An 18,542-nucleotide genomic window follows, 5' to 3' on the forward strand; every position below is an offset into this window, starting at 1 on the left:
AAGAGAGAATGCGCTGCGCCTTCTTCAATCCCGTATTCAGAAACCAAATGACAGCGTTGTCATGTTCGCTGAAGATATGGCACGTCTTTTTAGGAGAGCAGGCCCTGAGACGGCCGAAGAAAAGAAGTTACGCTATCTCTTATGGGCAGTGAACAAGCAACTATTTGCCGGGCTTCTAAGAAATATACCAACAACAGTGGCCGAATTCCACAAAGAGGCTACTGCAGTCGAGCGTGCACTTCGGCAACGGTACCACCAATATGACCGCACGAACAACTCGCTGATCAATGCTTCCATTCTAGCTGGGAGCTGGGACACGTTGCTGCGTGAAGTCATCCTAGAGATTGTGTGAGACGAGCTTCGGCAACTCGGGGTTGCTCGCATGGCCCCGGCGTGGCATCTGACGCTGATGTCGTAAAGGAAGAAGTCCGACAGGCCTTTTCTTCGCGCCATTTGTGTGTCATGTCACTGCCATTCACCTACTCGAATGTTGTTCATCGTCCAACTCCCACCACTTCGATGCCGCTGATAGCAACGACAACTCCTACACAGCCGACCCGTTGGCTTCACCGACAACCTCGGGCCGTCGACAGCCATTTGCAGAGCGTTGGCCCTACGGAGAATTTTCCCAGGCTACCAGCTTCGGAAAACCGATTTGTGGCTCGTCGCTGAGCGGTGGATGCTACGTTTTTATTGCGGTGAAGCTGGGCTCGTTGACCGAGCTTGCCGCTATTGCGCAGCCCAGTTTCCAAGATTCCCCCAACTCTATTTACGCTCCGTTTGACGCTCGACGTACTTGCGATGCAGCTTCTATGAACTTCCGGCAAGAAGATTTGACGACGCTTCGATCGCGTTCTCTTTCTCCTGCGCGCTACACTTCACCGATCTGTAGCAGTTTCGCAGCCGCAGCTAGGGGCGGGGCCCCTAGACCACGCCGGGAAACTTAATTTGCAACCACACGTCCAGAGGTCGCTGCCTTTATCTGGATACGTAAAAGCGCCCATTAAAGAGATCGACGGCTCTAAGACTCCAACAACTCCAACCATTACCGATGTCACCGACCACGTCAGCGCCGACCTTGTGGTTTGCATTGACGGCCACCAAGTGGCCGCCTAGTTGATACTGGTTCCTACGTTTCGATAATAAGCCTAAAGCTCGCCGACAGACTAAGAAAAGTAAAGACGCCGTAAAAAGGACCCAACATCACAACTGCGGGACGTCCGTTGATTACACCTATAGGAAAGTGCACGGCCCGAATTGTAATCGCCGGTTGAGCCTTCGTCGCCACCCCCGTCATACTTTCTGAGTGCTGTAAATAACTTATTTAGGGGATCCAAAATAAAGAAGGGGCTGGCTGATGGAGCAGCACACTGTGGTATAAATAGCTTTCTTGAGGGAGTATGGTGCCACTGCACCATACTCCCTCAAAAAATCCATTTATACCACACTAATAGTGTCCACGGCCGCATCGTTACATTTTCTACGAGCTCAGACGACGTCGACCACCCGACACACCAGCGACTGCGCTTACGTATCGCCGACGATGACGTGACGTTTCCGCCGCGTAGCTGCTCCCTCCTACCTGTTTTCGGCGACAGCTTACGTAGCGAGACTGGAGTCGCCGTACAGGTTAGCACACTGGTACGACGTTAGCACAATGGTACTTAAACGTGGTGTTTCAATTTCCAGGACCGTAATCAATTTTATCGATGAACATTATGAATTTATGCTGACAAATTTTAGCAAGGAACGTCGACATCTTTTTTAAGGTCACTTATTTCAACGAAATCGCACCAATACAAGAGTGTCTTTCAATGCACGGGGCGCCCACCACGACTATGCCTGGCCCCGTGGGTGATGTTAGCCCAAATTTATCGCCCACTGAACCCAAGAGCCTTAGATTAATTATCGTCGCCACGTATTACCTCATTCGGTACGCCGAAACATGTGCTCTCCAACGTGGCACAGCAGCCAAAGCAACGTGATTTTTCATCAAGGCCGTCGTCCTAAGGCGCCATATGGCGCTCCCTCTGTTGTCATAACAGACAGCAGTACAGCGTTCACGGCCGCGCTTCTGGACACCGTGTTGCGTCGGAGTGGCACTCGTCACCGGAAGGCAACAGCCTATTACCCAAAAATAAATGGGCTGACAGAACGCCTGAGTACAACTCTGTCAGACAAGATGAGTATGTACGTCGGCATCGATTACAATAACTGAGGCAAGATTTTATCCTATGTTACCTTTGCGTAGAACACGGCTCACCAAGAAATAACAGTCGCGACAACCTTCAGCCTTGTTTACGGCCAGGAATTACACCAATCGTAGACGTGATGGTGGCGCACGAGTGTGATGATCGCGAAACGGGTCCTGAGGTGTTTACGCAACGCGCAGTGGAAGCCAAGCAGCTTGTTCGTTTGCAAATCAGTCAACAGCGCACGTTTTGTGTGCTACTTTTCTGCCGCGGCTTTTCTACCACGGCTTTACTACCACGGCTTTCTGATGACGGCGGGGTCGTATAATGAGCGAAGTAATGTTCTCGCCTTAAAAAGTGCTTTTATTCGAGCTGCACACCGGCTTTCCCAGCTTTCCTACGACGTCGCGACAATACTGTTTTTTTTTTTTTTTTCTCGTGAAGTGAACATTTCATTTCAACCATTTCATCTTGCGTTCATATGCATGAGCGCCAAACGACATGGGCAGGAAAACAAACTGAATTGTAACCGTGCTCATTGTATAACTGTTCTATTTTTGGGGGTGTCGCAGTCACTCCCAACAGGCGAAAGTATGAGAGGTCCCGTGATGTTGTCGCAGTACAGCTAGTTGACTATTAGGTGTTGCACAGAATATTTGTGACTTGCATCTGATTGCATGCTTAAAGTTACTATAGCAGGTGTGCCTAGAGAGAGAGAGAGAGATAAACGAAGAGGGAAAGGTAGGGAGGTTAAAGGTGTGCCTAGATTCTATATTAGAAGTTTGGGGTGTATGTGTGTTGCTAGGTCATCTTCGGCTATCTGTTCGAAAGGCACACTGAATATCGTGTTGTCGTTACTCTGTGATGATCAACATTATCGCCCGCAATCATGTTATTCTGAAGGTCTAGACGCATGACACAATTAAATGTTGAATGCCGCCATATCGTGGCCCCCTCTCTGCGCTTAGTACCTTAAGCAATACGTGTAGTGAATATATTCAGACTTTATTTCTTCGTTATACAACTGTCTTTATCCGCGGTATTGAGATGTTATCAGATGCCGTCTCTTTGGAACCCTAATTTTTCATTGAGAGGTCGTATAACGTAAAACTATCTTATTCTGGCTTTATTTCAATCTCCTGACGTGAAATTTACGTAACCGCCAACTCAAGCATCGGCCGGTGAGGCGCAGCGTTGTATGAAGGGCCTGATCAAACGCTCTCCTCGTTTATAGGAGGTCATTTTGTTTTCTTTGAAAGTAAATAGCATTGCCTACCTTTTAATATTTTTATTATGTGATTGGCTGATAAGAAACGAGGATCACGCGGAAGTGAAGAGGGTTTCGGTCGGTCAAAGCTATAGCGCAGTGAAAGTAGATAACCGTATCAGGGGGGTTGTGCCCGCGTCTAGGATTGGTCCACTTCCCCTTCCTTAACTTGCGGTGGCTGGTGGAAAATTGCGGTGGCGTGCAACCGGAAGGTTCAAAATACCGCTTAAAACACATCCTCAGCGAAGAAGCGTTGGGAGAGCGATGTTGTACACGTGCCTAAAGTGGTTGACAACTGTTATACTGCCACCCAAAACATTTTTATTATTTGCAGAAAAACTCATTCTTCCCGGCAGCTCCGAGTAGCCAGTGCCACTGCGACGATCGGTGGACAGCCATAGTTTTATTCCTTTCGGAATGGGTCAGTTTCCGGCTATACCGAAAAAAATAATTTCAGTTTCTGTGGCATATCAATGCATCTTTAGTGCGTACATATCACTTTCAACACGGTGCCATTTCGCGGTGTTGTAACGTCGCGTGACAGACAGGCAGAGTGGACGCAGCCCGAAAAAATTCACCGACGAATACGATACTCTCTAATGCGAAATTTGCGATACAGCAATCTGTCTCGTGCGCCACGTTGCAAACAGAACGAAGTGGGGCATGACTGCCCTCTAATCTGGAGATCGCGAGAGCCAGCGCGTGGGTGACGCGTGGGCGTGATTCACGGCAGCCGCCGCAGACTGACCCCCAGACGACGCGCGCTACTCTGGCGGCATCGTCACCGCACGACCATTTTCTTCTCACACTTTCGCCTTACCCTCCTCCGTTTACCGCCTCACATTTCCACTGCACCCTCCTCCTCCGTTTTCCTCCTCGTGTCTTTCATCCCCCCGCTGCGCTCCGCGTTCGCTCTTTCATCTTTCGCTGTGCTCGTTTGCTCGTTTACGCCGATGCTCGCCGCAGAAACAGGCGCCTAAGAGCTGCGCTTTAAAATCTTGATCAATAGCCTAGGCTCGTGGCAACAAAGGCCAATAATCGTAAAGATTTTTTTTTAATGCGAAAGCATTATATGCCCCATTACGCGAAAATCCATCGGCGTATAGTCGGCGTGACCGAAATATGGTACCAAAAATATCCGACTGCGCAGAGTAAAAAAACACGTCACAGAATGATCGGATCTAGTCTCTCACGAAGGTTCCTGTAAAGAAAGTTAATTAATGGTTTTGAAACAATTTCTTTTTTAATTTCGGTCTAGGTGGGAATCGAACCCGGGCCTCTGGGGTACGAGCAGAGCACGCTCCCCGGACGACACGGCAGCTCCACGGTTCTCTTTGACTAAATGTGTGCCTAGTGCGTGCGTCCTTGTACACGTGACGGTGCAGCCAATGGCGAGGAGGTGGCTCCCCGTCATGAGTGTACGAAATTAGTGCATAAAATTAAAAGAATTCATGTCCAATTTAATGGCGCTGAGCGGTCCTTCGAGTTATCAACTCCTCTTAGGCAAGCGAGCACGTTGAGACACTTGGTGCGTTTTCATTTGACCTTGCCGAAGAGCAGTTTGCGTGAGCAAAAAGCGCGCGGAAAAAGACATTTCACCAAAAGGACTATAATGCTTTCGCATCCCCACATGCCCGCAGTCTTTAGTGTCCCTTCCGGTTTTTGGTTTGTTTTTTGTTTTTTTGTTTTTTTTTTTTGGGGGGGGGGGGGGGGGGGGGCTTAGTCTTGCATAATCAGTCTGCATACGTCATATCAGATGCAGATTTTTGGTCGTTTCATGACGTCACGTGGCCGACAGGCAAAGTTGGGGTCACCACGACACATTTTTTTACCAATCGTGGAGGGCAAGTGGCAGAAATGGAATAGAGAAAGTTTGGAATAGGTTTATGTTATAGTGCCCTAAGTTCCTGTTATTATAATTGTAAACGCGATCACTGCTTTCGGCGAATGACCACCTTTAATTTTAAAACACGGTTCACTGTGTATACAAATCAAGGCAACGAAACAGAGGAGGACGACAACAAATCCAAAGCGTTGACCGAAAATAATTTACAAACAACCTAGCAATGCACACTCGATTCATCGGCTTGTCTTATGCGGTCAAGCTCATTTGCATGACGAGAATCTGAAATGTATAAGGAAATCCCAGCGTCCTTGGACATTTCCCCCGCCTTTTAAGGACAGAGGTTATCGTACTTAAGCTCGCCGCATGCGGCCTACATGCGTTTAGGCGGAGGACACCAGTCTTTAATATGCAGTAGCATACTAGATAACGTATGTTTCTGTAATGCATTCCTAACCGGCGGTAGGCATAAGTTAACTGTAACAATTACAGATTATTTACTTATCCGAAGTTTATTATTCACTCGTGCAAGTTATTCTCAGTCGAATTTCGCTTTTACGGCATTAAACGCTGTCAGTGCTCGAGGTATAGTGCCATTACTGGAAATTATTTGACAAGCCGCAGTATTCTTCCCCAAACACTGTCACGAAATACATTGTTTATCCGCGTAGATTTGTCCTGCCGTTCGCAACGAAGGGTTTCCGGTAAAATATAGTAGCAAGAACGCCAATGCACTCCCGAATCTACTCTTAGCCTCACTACTCATATTAAGTGAACATTCTTTAAACGCGTACAGGCTGCATTTCCGCAGCAGCAACATCTACCCTGATATAGATAATTAAACTTGGTCCGTAGATCGTAATTATATATTTGTGGATTATCAAACATTTACTAACCTCTGCCGTCGTTATCAGTTATCAATATATTATCAACAAATGAATACCACTTCACTTCCTTGATTTGAACAAAAAACTATTTAATCCTCCTTGAAGCAGGCGATATATATCTAACTTCTAGTACCAAGCGAGTTACCAAGCGAGTAGTGCTGCAGTAAAAAGCTGGATTGCCAGTTCGTTTTTATTTTTCTAAACATTTCTTGCAGGCTGGAAGTAGCATTTAACTTTGGAAACACGGTGCTTCGAAAGCTGCATTGTTATTACATTATGCAGTACAGCTTCAGGCATGAGTTTCTTTCAGCAACCTGAAGAAAACACGCAGCAGGCTTGTGCGGCATTGCAGAAAAAAAAGCTCAATTTCCAGAGAAGGACGTGTTTTTTTCGAGCAGTTGTGTTCACAATTTTCTAATGCTCGTAATTAAACCACATGTTTTCCAATTTTGCCCCCATATAACCAATACCATAGCCCCAATTTGCTGCAAATTCGAATTTATTGCCACATTTCTTTCTCCCGGAACACAGTAAGAAGATCCGTGTATATAGTGCTTGTATAGCGCTTTCGAGAGGTACAATAGCTAATTTACTACAAAATCAGTGATTAGCCCACACGCTTTTAACTTTGCAGAATCATCAACAATAACGTGGCCCATATTTTCACGAAATATTGGCTCTGTACCACAGAGCGCTTCAGAGCGCTTGTAGCAGCATTATGCTGTATTATCGCACATACTTCTAGCTTTACGAGTACAAGAGCCATGACATGTCCCCCATTCCATGAAAGCTTAAGTTTTGAGCCCCATTTGGTTGTCCACGGAAACTGGGAATCATCACGAACAGCTAGATAACACTTTCGAGCCCTTGTATGAGAACATTTAGTGGTACACTGGTGGCACATTTAATGCAGCGATGACATCGACGAAATATTCTACGCGATTCGTCATGTCTCAAAATATGGATAGAACGAATTCAGCCATTATCTGCAAAGCCCTCAATTAACCCACCCACTTTAAACTTTACACTTACATCATATCCTACTCCCCCCCTGCCCCTCCAACAAATGTGACCTTGTTGCCAAATTTACATCTCCCAAAACCCTGGGAAACCTTGCGCATAACCGTTGTATAACGCTTTCGACCACGTATATAAGTAATTTACAGGAAGCGCAATATTTAGGCTACACATTCTAAACTCATGAGGTTATTCATAATGTTCCCCTCCTTTTATCCAACTTCGAGCTCGGTGTAAATTATCGTTCACCCAGCACAGCGGGTAAACTTTCTACGCGTTTCTAATGGAGCCACTTAGCAGGAAGAAAACAAGTATCCCGAACCTCTAATTATCCACACGCTGTAAACTCTCCATGCACAACCCCCCGCCCCCTTCTATGCTCCGCCGGGCACAAAATCGTGTAAGACACTACATAACAGTCCCCGCGTATAAACCGATTCGCGCCACGAGGCTAAAAACAGCGAACACGTGAAGGACCTGTTTCACGTGTCCGCTGCAAGAAAAGTAAAAGGAGGAAATACATTACACGGCCTTCCAAAGCGCCGACAAACGACAAAAAAAAAAAGAGCCGCTGCTGCTTCCCGGAAATTGAACCGTAGCGCGTAGAAAACGACCTAGAGCGTAACGATTCTATCTGTTAGAGACGACGCCGTCGCTATCTCGTATTTGTATCCCACCTTCACGTTAATCGTCCCGACACTCAGCTCTAGCGCATTCTTTATGTGCCTGTTCTCCCGTTTTCACTGCCTAGCCGGGCCGCAAAGGCGACCGCGACCGTCAAGGTATTACGAAAGGACGAATGAGTGACTTGGTACACGACCTCACCCGCCCAAGGGAACAAATTGCGTTCGACCGCACGTGACGTCTTGACCGCTAAAACATGCAGCACCTTGCACTCTCTCCGCCGTTCGCCATTCACAAGTAAGAAAGGAGGCTAAGGTACCGGTTTTCATTTCTCTCTCAAATAAGCGCGCTTTGCACCACAGACAGGCACTGCGCTGGGTTCAGCGCAATACTGAAGTCGTGATGCAAACTCCAGCTTCCCGCGAGCCTAGTTTTTCTAACAGAGCGAAGTGGTTTTACGATGCGTTCGAGAAATGGCCAGTGATAATCCTTCTTTTGGCAGCCCAAGTTGTCTATTGCAGCGAAGAAAGTTTCTCCAAGCCTGCGCCGATTGTTATGACTGGCTCAGGACCCGTCTTGGGTAAAGTTATTACTGTAGGTAACAGGTCAATCGATGCCTTTTTGGGCATACCATATGCAAGACCTCCTGTCGGAGAACTTCGCTTCAGAAAGCCCGAGCGCGTTTCGCCATGGAATGGAACATACCAAGCAACGGCAAAACCCCCGGCCTGCTGGCAGACTACGCTGCGCTTTATCGAGGAAGCTCCGTTGAACTATTCTACCAGCGCTTCGGAGGACTGTCTTTACCTCAATATCTGGAAGCGATCGTCCACCTGCCCCGGTTCAACAACCTGCAACGACAAAAGGCCAGTCGTCGTCTTCATTCACGGCGGAGCTTTTCAGTGGGGCGATTCTGCCCTCTTCGTGTATGATGCGGCCAACTTTGTTGCGCTGTCAGATGTAGTGTTTGTGACTTTCAATTATAGAGTGAGCATTTTCGGATTTCTCTCTCTCGGGAGGCCTGAACTGCCAGGAAATTTTGGTCTCTGGGACCAACACCTTGCTCTGAACTGGGTACGGAAAAACATCGCAAGCTTTGGCGGTGATCCAGAGGAAGTGACCTTAATAGGTCAAAGCGCTGGAGCAATATCGGTGGGCTTGCAAGCAGCCTCTCCGAAGAGACAGGGTCTATTCAAAAGGGCCGTCCTGATGAGCAGTACTCCACTCTCCATCATTCTCGGCTTCTCGCATAGGGGCATGGGAAAATTCATTCACATCGCAGGCGCGTTGGGGTGCTATAATTCGAGAAAAAGCGTCGACGAGCAACTCGACAGTGTCATGTCATGCTTACGCAAACTTGAGCCATCGTTTATTATACGAACCATAGAAACACTGGATCCCACTAGCCAGGTATTCGCACCCGAGTACGGCGACGAATTTTTTCCGGAGCACCCATTGGCAGCGAAAACGTGGACGAAGCTTTCTTTCGAGCAAGTTATTCTGGGAACCACGGCAGACGAAGGCACGCTTTTGTTGGACAATATCCAGTATTCTTCTCCTGCGCTGAAAAAGTTACTGGCCACCGAATACAGGCTGGCTATAACCATCGCTATGCAGCCCCTCTTCGGGATTTCCATATCCCGCGCGCGACCTATTGTCGAAGCTTACTTCGGGGGACCAGACGTCCAGCACACAAATGAAAGCATAGTTCGCACTGCCAGTGAGCTCCTCGGTGACGGTGTGTTTTATTGTCCTGTGAAACTGATGGCAGATGCCGCAGCTCGGCAAGGGATCGACACCTATCGGTACTTGTTCGCGCATAGGGCATCGCATAGTTTCTGGCCCAAATGGATGGGTGTCACCCACGGTGATGACGCCATGTACCTGTTAGGGTCACTGCCTTTCATGAAGGACAAGAGCCGCTACACCAAAGCCCTCGGCGACGGGGGACAGAACAGGCTTCAGCAGCTCGACTATACCCCTAAGGAAGAAAACTTCATGCACCAAATTGTGGCCGCCATCAACTCCTTCGTCATCAATGGGTATGTGCAGCGCTTGGCTTATAGTGAACCAAAAGCTATCAAATATGCTCCACTTTGGTTTAATACACCTTGCACTTAAACAATTCTGTTCGTTGTTCTAGTACACTAATTTTCACATCCAGACTTAGTAGAACAGACTTGAGGGACACCCGCGCGAAACCTGTCGCAGGAGTTTGACGAACGACCAGCGCCCTTTACATGGCGAGGGTGCTGTCGATGCGATAACATTTTCTTAGCAAAGAGCTCATAGGCTCTCAAGTTTTGCCCACTCCTCAGGTGTATTGTGAAATAGGTTTGCAATATTAACAAGAAAGCAAGAGAACATGAAAGTAAGTTCAGGAAATAAGGTCACCTTGTTCTAAGCTTTGTAAGCTCACCTGAATTCAAATTTTGTAATTTCAGTCTTTTTTTCTTTGCTACAGCAACAATGCGTGCCCTGTATTTTACAGTGAAGCTGTATACGGCTAGGTTCTGGCGGATTACGTGCGTGGACTAAAACGACGCGTAGAACAACAAAGTGGGCTGATCCTGTGTGCAGAAAGGGTCCAAGCTCAATGGCACGTACCCCTGTGGGCTCGGGGATCTGTAACGCGCCCTTGAACTACCCTTGTCACACGTGGGACCCAGAGAGACAAAAACAATGCGCCAGAGCGATGAACGCTGTTGCCCAAACGCTAGTCTATGACGATGCATGTCGAAACGTTGGTGATAAAACGTAATGGCCTACCAACCAATAGCTGTGCCTCATTCTCTCTTGACATAGCCATTTCCCTAGCGACGTCATCAGTTGCCCCTTGGACTCTGTATGGGTAAGAACCGTGTCGCTCGCTCCGAAGAGGAAGAGCGCGCCTTCAAGGAGCGCCGGCGTGCTCAACAGCGCGAATTGATGCAAAAGCAACGAGAAGCCGAACGCGCAGTGGCCCAGCGTGCTGCGGCCGATGGTGCGAGGTGGTATGAATCTAGTCGCCTAAACTCGCTTTCACTCACACATACAGCATACGACGCGCGGCTACGCAACGAAGTTATGTGTTGTGTCTTGTCAACCATTTAACATAACCACCAATGTAAGAATTTTAATATAATTAAACAAAACCAACAGCTTCGCTGGTCTTCCTTCTTCACATAGTGGAAGGGCTCTGATTTTTTTTTTCAGTTTGCTTTGCATACACACGATTACTCGTAGATGTCGTGGGTCATCCCAGGTGCCCGTTGTACGCCTCAGGGGAAACAGTTACGCATTGTAGGAAGCGACCTGTGTTGCAAGAATACACTGAGTAATTCATGTTTTGTTTTCAAAACAAGGCATCGCCGTAACTCCAGGCACAATAGCTGAAATTCCAACACCGTAAGCCACAGTAATGGGCACAAGATCTGAAGTATGAAAAGAAGGTTGTAGGGGCAACGTGTTTCGAAGCTTTAGCTGCCTTATAATGCCGAGGCTGCTTGTTCGCTATATTCAGATCATCCAGAGTCAGTGATTCAAAAGACTGCAGCTTCAAGTTTTGGTTTCAATGGATTGAACTCAACTTTGAACTCCATGCTACTAGTAACGATGAAACTCGCGATGAGAAACTTTGTATCACTGACTCTAGCTAACCGCTATGGTATAACGTTTCAATAAGATGGTTTTTAATAGCACAAACATTTTTCAGAAAGTAAAAAAAAAATTGCAACAAGTGAGGCTTCCAGAAGGCATATAGGCGCAATAATAGAGCCGGGTTATTCAATTTCGATTAGAATGTGTAACGACTAGTTCGAAAATACAATTCCTTGTTTTCACGAAAGTTGACACAAAGGGCAACGAAGCTCTTAAGAAGTTTTGCTGAAAGAAGTCTTGGGCATCGCATGTAAATATGTTCAAATGAAATGAATTTTGAAACGGAAAGTGGTCTTTGTGCGTGCTATGGCCCCAAAAGATTAGTTTTGGGGGAAAATGCGATTAAGCCAGAAGAAAAATATGCTTATTGTGTCATCTGGAAATGTGAGGGTGATTGTGGTTCTTACCATATTTTGCTGCTTCGTTTATTCTAGAAAACCTCAGCTTCCCGTCTCTGGAAAGGAATGGCCCCGGTACACTCCGGCTGATCCTGCTGTGCTCCAGCTTCAGCCTGGAAACATTTCTGAAGTGAAAGAAAAGAAAGACAAATGTGAACTATGGCGAGAATATCTTCTGATGAGATAGGTTCTGACTAACACATAGTTTGTAAACCACCAGTCATTTTGCGACATAATTTCAACATGTCTATATATCATCGGGCATATAGCGCAATTACGCCTCATCAGGTAAAACCTCTTGAAGAAACGGACATTGCTCGTAAATGTCGCAATGTGAAACAGCGTAACAGACTAAATACTGCAAATTAAGCTTCCTATTTTTTTGTAATATATATTAAAATTGCATGTTAGAAATTGCAACATGGAAGTGTATATTACCATTGCGGAAGTAATGCCATTCAATACACGAAGTATGCTGATTCACCGAAAATTCGGAGACCATAATACGTCGTTATTTCCGTCGCCGATATTTTCTGTGAAATAGGCTACTCTTACACTTACTACTTCTGCTTAAAAGCTTAGCTCGCGCACTGCGAAACAAAACTGAAATGTCACTTCACTTTGTAGCACATGGGGGACGGATATCACAAGACTGGTGCTAGCTTCATCAGTTTATTTATTGATATTGATTGCAATTGATTGATTGAGGGATGGAGTTTGACGTATCAAAGTAACACAGGGAAGGCACCAAATGTCTTGAAAAGCACAGCACCAAAGCGTTCTTGCACTACAAATTCCCGAGAAATCTAATTGTAGACTTCGCGCGCATATTGGGAGCGTCATAAACACTGAGCCTCTGCAAGAAGCACCTCATGATTGCTGCTAAATGATCATGACGTCAGTAGTGCTAGGCCTTATTAGAATCACTTCATCACGCACACAACAATGCGCTACATACACATAGTATATGCAGGAGAATGTGTGCAATCACATGTGCCATAATTATATAAGTCGAAGAACAACTGGTGAAATCTTGTTATGCCATTGCCTTTTGCGATTAGAGATATCCGTCTCTTTGAGGTTCATGAGGTGAATTGTACTAACTATATCCTTAGGGCATTCCTTCCACAATTAAGTGCATGTGTGAGAAATAAAAATAAAGAACTACGCACGTGTCTCTTGTTGTTCCTTGCTTCAGTAAATATGCAAAAATGGGCAAGCTAAGCTTGGCTTGAGTTCTAAACGGCCCAAGAACAACTACTTTGAACGTAGCACCTTGTCAACTAAAAACGTGAGCTACATGTCTAAAACAATCGTAAAACAAAAGTACGTGACCACAGAAGCAGTTAAAAAAATTCACACGACGGTGACGAGTGTGTAACGCAAATTTTAGGTGTTAGCTGTGAGGCCGGCTAAACGCTTTCGCTCCTGAGCTTTCGCTCGCCGAAATCACTTGAGGGTCTGAAGGCCCGGCTACCTCCATGATAATTCAGCGTAAAAGTTGTTTAATAGCATTCAAGGTCGCATTCTTGGAGCTCAACGATCCAGACGCTGTCTTTCGGCGCTTTTTCGCGAGGCATGGAGGAGAATATCATCTGCTGTTATTGGAGGGAACCAAGCTTGGCGTCACGTGATTGAACTCTCCTCTTTCATTGATGGAAGCACATTCTGAAGCACTGCCAAAGTCTGCACTGCGCAGCTCTCTCTCTCTCTCTCTCTCCGCACGGAGCCGGCACGAAACTGAGGAATTAGCTAAGATAAGCTAACGCTTTTTTAAAAAGATTAGTAGACAGCTCTACGAAGTAAGGATAGTAGGTTTATCGGCCATATAAAGTTGTAAATATTCGCTTACCAACTAAATAAACAAGCACAGTCTCACGCGCGCACTGGTAAACATGAACACATCTCGCTTGATGACCGTGGTAGCTCGTCAAAACGCTGGAGTGAGAAATCGCGCCAGCGGCAGAGTGCAAACTGACCTTCGCGCTGGTTCTCGCTTCAACGCGAACTAAGCGTCTAAAGCGCAGGCGCATACGAAGCCACCGGCACGCGGCGAATGTAATTTGGCCCATCGCAGATCGCATTGAAGATGAGGCCGCCGCGGGCGCACACTTCAGCCGCGTCGCAGATCGCTTTCAAGATAGCTCCGTTAGCAGCAGCCGCGTAAGCAGAACGCACCCCCCCCCCCTCCCGTCGCCTCCTCCCCGTTCCTCGCGCGTGAACGAAGCGTTCCGGCCGCCTTCCTCTGTCGCGTGCGCGAGATTAAGCTGCGGTTGCCGGCTCACCCTCGCACGCCTTCACTCGCACACAACGCACGGCGACGATTTTATCATCGTTGGACTTTATATGGAACATCACGGCGACGACGACGGTGACGGCAAAAATGCGCTTGGAGTGTCCATATAATTGATATCGCAATAAAATGTAAGCGTAATGATCTGAAAGCTTGCAGTTCCATGCGGAAGAAATCGTTCGCACTTCTTGAAGTATATATGCCTATGTCTTGCGCATCGTGGTTTCTTTCTCCTTCCCATATATTAACGTAGACGAGTAGCTGCCACATGAGAACAGATCAACGCCTCACTCCGCTTTTCGTTAAGACAAGAGTTGCCTGGGATGTCTTTCTTCAATAAACACGCACGAATCAAACAAATTCAAACGTAAAAACGAGTCCATAAAAGAAGTCGCAGTTTCGCTCGTAAGACGAAACATCGATCGCGATAGCAAATTGTTAGCTATACGAAGTAAGGATAGTGGTTTTATTGGCCGTATAATATTGTAAACATTCGCTGACTAACTAAATTAACAAGCATAGTGTCACGCGCACACAGACAAACAAACACAACTCATTGGATCACCGCGGACACGCGGTGTGAAAACTCTGGAGTGTGTAAGAGTGACAGCAGGAGTGAGTGAACTGACCTTCGTGCTCCCACTCGCTTCAAGGTGAACTATGCGGCCAGAATAGAGTGCAGACAAAGCTATCTGCCTTTGGCATCCTATAGGCTCTGTACTCATCGGTGATCGCTTCCAAGATACAGCCCGCGCGGCCGCGCCACACGTAGCCGCGCCACACGCAGCCGCAGACGGAGTAAAGCGCGCTTCTCGGTGTATTGCGCGCGATGGAAGATGGCGCGCTTCTTCCCCGCTTTTTTAAAGCCCGCTTTCTTCCGCTGCGCGCGCAAGATCGAGCCGCTATCCTAAGCTCACCCTTACACGCTTTCACTCGCACCCACAGCATACGAGGCGCAGCCGCGATGTTATCGCACTTGGACTTCATGCGGAACATCACGGCGATTGCGACGGCGACGATGATGGTGGAAATGTGCCTGGGAGTATACATATAGTTACTATCGCAATGTACACTTTCTGCGATGCAGAAGCATACTGTCAAGCGAATACGACAATGCGTTTATTTGACAATTCATGAATACATAATTGTCATGGTGCTGAGGCGAAAGGTGACGACATGAGTCATCTGACTAGGGCCCAAACGCCATGTGCCATTTGTACACAGGCAGAGGAAAAATACCAGGAACTTCTACAGTGTCAGCATTGTAGAATACAAATTATATACAGCATACAAGAAGATAATAAAGGTTTTGTAATACGAAATATACATTTACAGGAAGGTCATGCAGTAAGTCTGTTAAACAATGACTCACAAGTGGATCAACGAAAGTTTGTGGTAAATAATTGTGTGAAAAAAATACAAAACTTTAGTTCATTACAAAAAGGACCAGATACTTTATAGGTACCACAAGGTATGTTAGTAACAATAATTACAAACATTGTAAGGGTTGCGTAATCTATTTGTTTATACATATACAACACGAGTGTCAATTTTTTTACGCACAACTGTAACGGCACAAAATGGCCATGCAAAAGAAGGATCGCATGAGAGAAGGCGATGAAAGAAAGATCCTGAGTGCTTACTAAAAACAAGAAGATAAGATGGTTGTTACATTACGGTAAGTAATAGAGGGTGAAGATTTATGAAGTGTGGAATTGGCCGGCTCATCAATTGTATTTCACAGTTCTGGTTCCAATTGGTCTGAAGTTATTGTGCCTTATGTTGTAACTTCTTTCAGTGTTACCGTATAATAATAGAAATAATTCATGGTCAAATTGATAGGATAGAAACATAATTTCAGATAGCCATTGTGTATACATAGATTACACGCCTAGGATGTGGTCCAGCATAAAGTAAGCTGATGTGTGATCGTACGTAGATAAGTTGCGGATGAAGCGAATTACCTTCTTTTGAAATAAGTAAAGGGTATACTCCTATTGGTCTTGGAAGTAGCGCCCCATACTAATAAACAATAGTTTAAACACGAATGACCAATGCAAAGATATAACTGTCGGTTTAGGTTTACTGGCAGCAACATACAGTATCTGTTGAGCGTTTCAATAGTTCGTGCAATGTTCTGTTTTAAGGAATTAACATGATATGTCCAACGCAGGTTTTTATGAAACTGTATGCCTAGAAAGTTCTATTCTGAAACTCGTTCCAGTGGCTGCGATTGAAAGTGTACGACTCCGGAGAGGCAAACTGGCTTATTAATTGGTGTAAAAATAAGATACTGTTTTTAACATTTAATGATCGTTGATTACCGTTTAACCATTTAGGTAAATTGCCCAGCCAAACGTTTGCTAGAAGCTTTAGAGCAGGTAGTTTGTTAGAAGAAAAGAACACAGATATATCATTAGAACAATATAGTCTGTGTTAAGGAGAAATAATATCGGCCCTAATGTTGAACCTTGAGTAACACCATACTTTATAAAGTGTTCATCAGAGTTAACACCGTTAATGACAACACAGTAAGTAACTGCGTATTAGGTCAAGAGAGATGCCTCTGATTCCATAACGGGGCAGCTTTTCCATGAGTATAATGTGTTTAATGGAGTCGAACGATTTCCGGAAGTCTAAGATACATAAAATTATTATTTGATTTTCTAGTTTCATTACAAGTCTATCACGAATGTTTAATAAAGGGGTTTCTGGGGGCTTACCTTTTCAACGACGATAGTCTTTCTTGGGCTACTTAAACGCGAAAAACTTTCTGTCTGTCTGTCACTCGATTCAACCGCCCGGCCAAAACCATGCATGAGGAGAGGAGGTGCAGAGATAGAAAGAAACAGCGACAGACATAGAGCGAGAGTAATAAATAAACAAATAAAATAAACTTTCTTGGCGAGGCGGAATTCGAGCCTGGGTGCCCACTGTCCGAAGGCGAGAGTTATAACCACTAGGCTACACACCCACGCTTGTATAAGATGCATTTATGGGAACCATTTGATTGCGTTGTACCAACGATTCTAACAAAACTTGCTATGGGCGAGAGAAAGAGAAAATGAGAGAGAGCGAAACACAGATACGAAGAGAGAGAGAGAGAAATGAAAAATGAAATGCTACAAATAAAAAAAAACAATGCGTTAGAAATGGTGTCGAAGAGACGCTACGCGTTAAAAACAAGTCCGACTGAAGCCGCGGCTCTGTAGCCGGCTTTAAGCCAACAGTAATAATAGGTCCCAACAGATGGCGCGAGAGCAGTGCAAACGCGGGAAATTTGAATTGAATTCAGCAAAACCTCTTTTGCCTCCATCATGGGAGGAGTGAAAGGGGAGATGAAGAGCGTGATGGGTGGGAGGGGAGAAGAGAGGTTGTTACGTATCAGGGGCGGCAAAAGACTACTGTCTTTTGACGTCATTTGCAGTTAAACAAGCAGATATAAGGCCAATGTTTTGAAACCCGTATTGATTAGGAGATATTAAACTGTACTAATGAAGATAGCTGATTATCCTTGAAAAAATAACTTTCTCACGTACATTTTAAAATAAAGGGAGAACTGATATGGGCCTGTAATTGTTTATATCACTAGCTGAGCCTCTGTGCAGAACAGTAACCTTTGCAGTTTTCATTTTTATCTCAAAATATTCCCGTTGACAATAATAAGTTAGGGATGTAACTAATACCTTCACATATTAAGCAAGAAACCACTTGTATTGGAACTGGGGAGCTATTCTGTAAAAGTCGACGTAGTGGACGTGTCCATTTCGTCTGCTGCTGAAGTGATGATTGGCTGTGGCGCCTGGCGCTTGCGGAGGCGCACTCCAGCCCAGCCAATCAGAACCTGAACAGCAGACGAAATGGACATGTCCACTAGGTGGACTCTTACAGAATACCTCCCCTGCTTTAATGCCATTGAACCCTGTAGAAGAATACCTCTTTAGAGGGTTTATCACGTTAGAAGTTTCTAATGCATCATAGTAAGATAAATAAATATGGAATGCGGAAAATTTTTACTGGCATAATTGTCATAAACATTGGAACGTGGTCTTTCAAGGCTCAAGAAATCTGATTACACATATTTGAGACAGCCTTAATATTTCGTCACTTAATATTTCGTCACCTATCATAAGGTTAGTTATTGTGTTAATAGCGAGTGGTAGCGCAGAAATGCCCAGGGAGCAAGAAAATCATGAATGAGATTACACTTTTGCGGATCCTAAAATCCCGAGTGGTAAAGCACTGCGAAAGACATAGACCGAAGACACGCACAGGCACTGACTAAACACTTCGCTTACGCATTATCTTCCTTCCTTACGTCCATGTCTTTTGCAGTGTTCCACCATTCGTGATGTGGAACAGATTTGCCCAAGATCTTCAAT

At 45.6% G+C, this 18,542-nt stretch overlaps 2 protein-coding genes across 2 annotated transcripts in view; one reads left to right on the forward strand and one right to left on the reverse strand.

Moving 5' to 3' along the window:
* Window positions 1-12,036, reverse strand: part of LOC119456382 (acetylcholinesterase-like) — a 228,478-nt gene extending 216,442 nt beyond the window's left edge. Inside the window, exon 1 of the mRNA XM_037718104.2 lies at window positions 11,877-12,036. The gene's annotated coding sequence lies outside the window, so the exon portion shown is untranslated. The remainder of the gene's footprint in view (window positions 1-11,876) is intronic.
* LOC119457041 (uncharacterized) overlaps window positions 1-13,026 on the forward strand; it is a 36,252-nt gene extending 23,226 nt beyond the window's left edge. Inside the window, exons 7-8 of the mRNA XM_049669188.1 lie at window positions 8,080-9,872; window positions 11,904-13,026. Coding sequence (XP_049525145.1) covers window positions 8,080-9,872; window positions 11,904-12,054 — 1,944 coding nt within the window. The 3' untranslated portion in view covers window positions 12,055-13,026. The remainder of the gene's footprint in view (window positions 1-8,079; window positions 9,873-11,903) is intronic.
* Window positions 13,027-18,542: the final 5,516 nt, after the last annotated feature.

The sequence above is a fragment of the Dermacentor silvarum genome, chromosome 6 (genome assembly GCF_013339745.2).
Source record: "Dermacentor silvarum isolate Dsil-2018 chromosome 6, BIME_Dsil_1.4, whole genome shotgun sequence".
In the NCBI taxonomy this organism is placed as follows: domain Eukaryota; kingdom Metazoa; phylum Arthropoda; class Arachnida; order Ixodida; family Ixodidae; genus Dermacentor; species Dermacentor silvarum.